Source organism: Tachypleus tridentatus, chromosome 5 (genome assembly GCF_004210375.1).
Source record: "Tachypleus tridentatus isolate NWPU-2018 chromosome 5, ASM421037v1, whole genome shotgun sequence".
In the NCBI taxonomy this organism is placed as follows: Eukaryota; Metazoa; Arthropoda; class Merostomata; order Xiphosura; family Limulidae; genus Tachypleus; species Tachypleus tridentatus.
Window position 1 is genome coordinate 2,179,275 of NC_134829.1, and position 6,344 is coordinate 2,185,618.

The 6,344-nt window shown below is 33.6% G+C and overlaps 1 protein-coding gene across 1 annotated transcript; it reads left to right on the forward strand.

Annotated features, from left to right (window-relative positions):
• The first annotated feature begins 2,509 nt into the window (after window positions 1-2,509).
• On the forward strand, window positions 2,510-5,104 carry LOC143250216 (uncharacterized). Its single transcript, XM_076500702.1, has 3 exons — window positions 2,510-2,755; window positions 3,410-3,487; window positions 4,279-5,104. Exons 1-3 carry the CDS (start codon window positions 2,747-2,749, stop codon window positions 4,861-4,863), a joined length of 672 nt encoding a protein of 223 aa, XP_076356817.1. The 5' UTR covers window positions 2,510-2,746; the 3' UTR covers window positions 4,864-5,104.
• The last annotated feature ends 1,240 nt before the right edge of the window (window positions 5,105-6,344 follow it).

Sequence of the window (6,344 nt, forward strand, 5' to 3'; positions counted from 1 at the left end):
TAGTAGTACAATATTACTTTATTCCAACCTTAACTAAGTTTTAATTAAGAGAACACTATTTAACACCAAACCGAACACCTCTCTTTTATGTTTGAACAATGTTGTTTATATATGAACTACTATTGTCACCATTAGTTTAAAAGTTATTATAGATACAATATTGTTTTACAGTTATTTATATTGTACATTTGATATTGTTGGAACAATGCGTTTTTGTAGATTTCGTTGCTAAAACACAAGTTTTGTTGCTATAATATTTTTTCTAATAGTCTATTGTGTGTGTTTTAATTTCTTATTTCACTGTTGGTATCATCCAGTTCATCTGCTGTTTCTTGTTCTCAGATCGTAATGTTAGTTTTATATTTACATTATTGTTTCTGTTGGAACATATTGGTATAAGGATCAGCACATAATGTGTCACTATTATTATTCTTTTTATGAAGCTCAGAATATAATAAAGAAAGACTGAGAAACCATACAGATCAGTCGTCAATAGTTTCATGTTGAATATGCGTATTGCTTATTATATGTTCCATTAGTGATTGAATATTAGTTATAAATTATTGAAATGTTCAAACTATATTGACTATGACTTCTTGAGGTTATTAAGGAATACATTAATATCTTTGTGAGATTCATGAGACTGTGATATAAGTATGTATTCGGATAGACAGAAGTCTGATAGAAAAATACTGCCTTCCAAAAACTATAGACACTTTCAGAGTTATTTTGTTCCCCGCTGGTACAGCTGTAAGTCATCGGATATAGAATGCTAAAATCAGGGATTCGAATCCCTTCTATGGTCTCAGCAGATAACCCAATGTGGCCTCGCTATTAGAAACCATACACCAGTTATTTACGTTTATAATATGCATTTTACAGTTTTTTTTACTGTTTTTACTTTTTTACCATTGTACATAGTTCGAGTGAAATAACCTTTGCAGTGTTAGAATGTGGAAAACATATACAGTTTTTATAGAAAACAATAATTTTATTTTCTATTCACACTAATATATGTGATTAAACAATAATATTAATTTACATAGAAAATATCTGGTGATAAGTCCGTAATATTACTTTATACAGACAATACCTGGTGATAAGTCAGTAATATTACTTTATACAGACAATACCTAGTGATAAGTCAGTGATATCACTTTATACAGACAATACCTAGTGATAAGTCAGTAATATTACTTTATACAGACAATACCTGGTGATAAGTCAGTAATATTACTTTATACAGACAATATCTGGTGATAAGTCAGTAATATTACTTTATACAGACAATACCTGGTGATAAGTCAGTAATATTACTTTATACAGACAATACCTGCTGATAAGTCAGTAATATTACTTTATACAGACAATACCTGGTGATAAGTCAGTAATATTACTTTATACAGACAATACCTAGTGATAAGTCAGTAATATTACTTTATATAGACAATACCTAGTGATAAGTCAGTAATATTACTTTATACAGACAATACCTAGTAATAAGTCAGTAATATTACTTTATACAGACAATACCTAGTGATAAGTCAGTAATATTACTTTATACAAACAATACCTAGTGATAAGTCAGTAATATCACTTTATACAGACAATATCTAGTGGTAAGTCAGTAATATTACTTTATACAGACAATATCTGGTGATAAGTCAGTAATATCACTTTATACAGACAATACCTGCTGATAAGTCAATAATATTACTTTATACAAACAATATCTAATGATATTCAGTAATGTTACTTTATATAGAAAACACCTAATGATAAATCAATAATGTTAGGTCATATAGAAAACACCTGGTGATAAGTCAGTAATGTTAGTTTTTATAGAAAACACCTGGTGATAAATCAGTAATGTTAGTTTATATAGAAAACACCTGGTGATAAATCAGTAATGTTAGTTTATACATAAAACGCCTTATGATAAGTCAGTAATGTTAGTTTATATAGACAACGCTTTATAATACCTGAGTGATCACGTGATAATAATACAGATAGAAATGAAGGAAAATTAAATAATGTTAGTTCTTATACACAAACATCTGATTCATGAGGTGATATATCACAATATGTTACAATATATCACACTATATCACAATATGTTACAATATATCACACTGTATCACAATATATCACAATATATCACACAACATTGACAAACGTCTGGAAGATAAAATGTCAGAAGTTAATTGTTTTCATAATAATTTCACTTTGTGTCACTACGTTCTTACTTATTGAAATTTATTAAACGCGATAACTGATACATTAACTAATGGTTCTTAGCCTGTAATTTATTGTCCATCTGACGACTGAAGCACTGTGATAAGAACAGCCATGAATGTCGTTTGTAACTTTCTTTATCAGCTAATGGGGACAACATGGCCGGTTGCATCAGAAACTGTAGGACACATAAGCTTGACAGACTAGATTTTTCACAGGATACAGAGTGAAGAAAGGCGTTTATACGTGCCCATCAAGATGTAACAGATATGGGAAAGAAACCCGTTGGATTTCTTCTGGTTAATCCAATTCACGTGAGAAATAGAAGGTTTGATCCTCCTGACCACCTATGGATGCAGTTACATATCTAAAAGGGGCGGGCATTGCTAAACTATTTTAAGGTCTTCCGATTATTCTGGTATAAAAGGAGAGATTGCTCGTGCTAACTACAAGAGAAGTCCGTCTATTACAACAGTACCGAGAGCCTATTGATAGAAGACCCTTAGCGACGATGTTGAAGGTAGATGTCCAACTAGGAAAAGTTTCATTAGAAAGTAATATTGTATAATCATTGTTTGTTTGCCAAACTGTCCAGATTTATTACATGTCATCTTAAGGTATTACACGTTCATGAAGCCGTGTGTTTTTTATATGTGTTACTACTATGACGTCACCCAATACGCTATGTTTTCGGACCAAAATAAATTAAAGTCTATTGACAGTTGATTTGTAATTGTCAACTTTTATAAGTGGAACAAAATTCCCTTTAGCCTAACACTAATGCAACTTTATAACTCTGGTATTCTGTTCCTTGTTAATTAAACACCAAATAGTACGATGGGCTGTCTGGAATATCGGGTTTTTAGTGTTACCAGCCTTGAGGTTTACTGTTGGTCCACTAGGTGGCAAGATGTTTAGTATTAAAATATATGAGAAATTCGTACGTGATAATTTATACCTCACCTGATTACATATATAAATAGTCCAAGATACTAAAGCAAATAACTTATATAATTATTTTACAAGTATTACTTAAAAATATATGTTGTTGTTTTTACATGTTCACCATGATGTTACACAAAGCACTGTGATGATTACGTCGATTTAAAACATCAAAAACTGATCAAATCGTCAGTTTTCCAAACCAGCTAATAGGTTTTGTTTACGGTTTCAGGCCGTGGTGTTTATGACATTTATCGCCGGATGTTTTGCCGGATATCTTGTGGCTCCACAAGCTGTTTCAGCTGCGTATGTAAGTAACATTTAATATTGACATTTGCCTAACACTAACCAGAGTATCTGAATCTGTACTCTTGTAAGAACCCACTCAGGAAAACAATTTAAGCACAATTTCTTTTTGTGCTTTTACTTCAAGACCACGAAGTGAATATTTGTTATTCATTTATTTATTATTATCTATTTATTTGCAGATATCATTGCTAGTATATTTATCATTGTGTATATATACACATATGTTACTGTTTCTGTGGTGTATTTATCGATTTATATGTATCTTATATCGTTGTCAGTGTAATTTGCATTTTCTTTAGCTAACGTTACCTTGTTTCATTTTCACCAAATCAAATTTTGATCAATATATTTGAAGTGCTTTTCTCTTTAATACAGCATTTCATATGTTGTTGAGAAATAACTCAATCCACTCTTATGTTATCTACAATAACCTTTAACAGTCGTCAGATAATCCTGTGTAGTGTAAAAAAAAAACAGCCGAATTTCTTCATATATTATTGGGATTACGGCCGAAAATGTCTTTAACAGAGAGAGCATTCAACTGACGAAACTATTCATTTTAATCTTTATAAGAAATAAAAAGTATATTGAGTTAGCTATACGCATTACCTGGGTGATATTTAGTTTTGGTCCAAATTATAAAACTAGGTGTGATCAGAAGTTGGTATCATACACACGTATTTTTTGTAACAACATTTTTAACTCGATGAAAACTAAAGCAAACCAAACATCTATCACCTAAAAGTAAACGTGAAATGTTAACACTCAGAAACTCTTTATTAACTGTCACAGGATATCAACGTTCCCACACCGTACGAAACCGGTTATGATACAGTGGATGAATTTGGAACCAGACTTGTTCGTCAAGAGACTGGGGACGGAGCTGGCCGAGTGCAAGGTTCCTATGGTTACGCTGATGCTCAAGGAATATGGCGTGACGTAAAATACGTGGCCGATGAGGGTGGTTTCCGCGCCAGTGTTTCTACCAACGAACCCGGAACTGCCAACCAGAACCCCGCTGACGTCGAAGTCTCAGCTCAGGAGCCTCCAGCTGGAGTCCAGCCAGTCGTCGTTCCTTCTGCTCCTAAAGCCGTCGTTCCTGCCGTAAAACGTGTTGCTGCCGTTCCTGTCGTCAAAAGGGTTCCTGCCCCTGCTTATTATGGAGGTTACTATGGAGCTGGGGTTGGAGCTCCATATTACGGAGCTGGGGTCGGAGCTTCCTATTACGGAGCTGGGGCTCCATACTATGGAGCTGGGATCGGAGCTTCCTATTACGGGGGTCGCATTGTCGGAGCCCCGTACTACGCTGGATCTGTATGGCCAGCTACTGGCAGATACGCACTTCCCGCTCACCGTGTCGTAAAAGTTCTGCATTAACTAAACACGTAAAGAAATCACCAAGGAAACACTGCAACAGTCAAACTGGGTTAAGCTCACCCTATTAATTCTATTATTTGGTGTTTATTAACACCATTACGTGGGTTTTGCTAATCAAAGCTTTATGTGTTGTTCAGGTGCTCGTTTAGATGCTTGGCTAAGGTTCTACTGTATTATTTCAACTGTTTTGTTTGTATGTAAATAGATAGCTTCATATTTATTCAATAAAGGAAAATCATTACTGGACACTAAATGTTTCCATGTGGATTATTCTTGTGTGATATTTCAATTGTTTATAACTTTAATATTTAGTGTGTATTTCCAATGAGAGGAATATAAAACCACCAGTGTACTCCATGATATTTAGTGTATATTTCCTATGAGACGAATATAGAACCACCAATGTACTCTATGATATTTAGTGTGTATTTCCAATGAAAGGAATATAAAACCACCAATGTACTCTATGATATTTAGTGTATATTTCCAATGAGAGGAATATAAAACCACCAATGTACTCTATGATATTTAGTGTGTATTTCCAATGAGAGGAATATAAAACCACCAATGACTCTATGATATTTAGTGTATATTTCCAATGAGAGGAATATAAAACCACCAATGTACTCTATGATATTTAGTGTGTATTTCCAATGAGAGGAATATAAAACCACCAATGACTCTATGATATTTAGTGTATATTTCCAATGAGAGGAATATAAAACCACCAATGTACTCTATGATATTTAGTGTGTATTTCCAATGAGAGGAATATAAAACCACCAATGTACTCTATGATATTTAGTGTGTATTTCCAATGAGAGGAATATAAAACCACCAGTGTACTCTATGATATTTAGTGTGTATTTCCAATGAGAGGAATATAAAACCACCAGTGTACTCTATGATATTTAGTGTGTATTTCCAATGAGAGGAATATAAAACCACCAGTGTACTCTATGATATTTAGTGTGTATTTCCAATGAGAGGAATATAAAACCACCAGTGTACTCTATGTCGTTACCGACAAGGCTTTTGATCGATATTAGAACTCGCGAGACTAGCTCATTAGTGTGTGGCGTAACATACCGATCATCATGGATGACCAGTGTGGATACCATAGACCAATTGTAATAACCATGGTTGATCGGTTGGACACTGTAGGACATCAAAAGCTGCTTTCCTTATATGTAGCTGCTAAAAATGCAAAACTTCAACAAAAACAGAGAAAACCAAAAATATGTGAAAGTGAAAATTTGTATATATCTCTCAACGGTCTTAGCAAAGATTCAGGCCAAATTTGATAAAGATCCATAAACTGGGGCGAAGTAATAGTAAGAAATAAAATAAACGCCCATAAAAATGTAAAACGCAATTCAAAACGAAATAATTGTGTGTATGTTCCCCTTCATGGACCCAGTGAACCTACAGACCAAACTTGATGAAGATCCATCCACACCATGCGAAGTAATTACACAGAT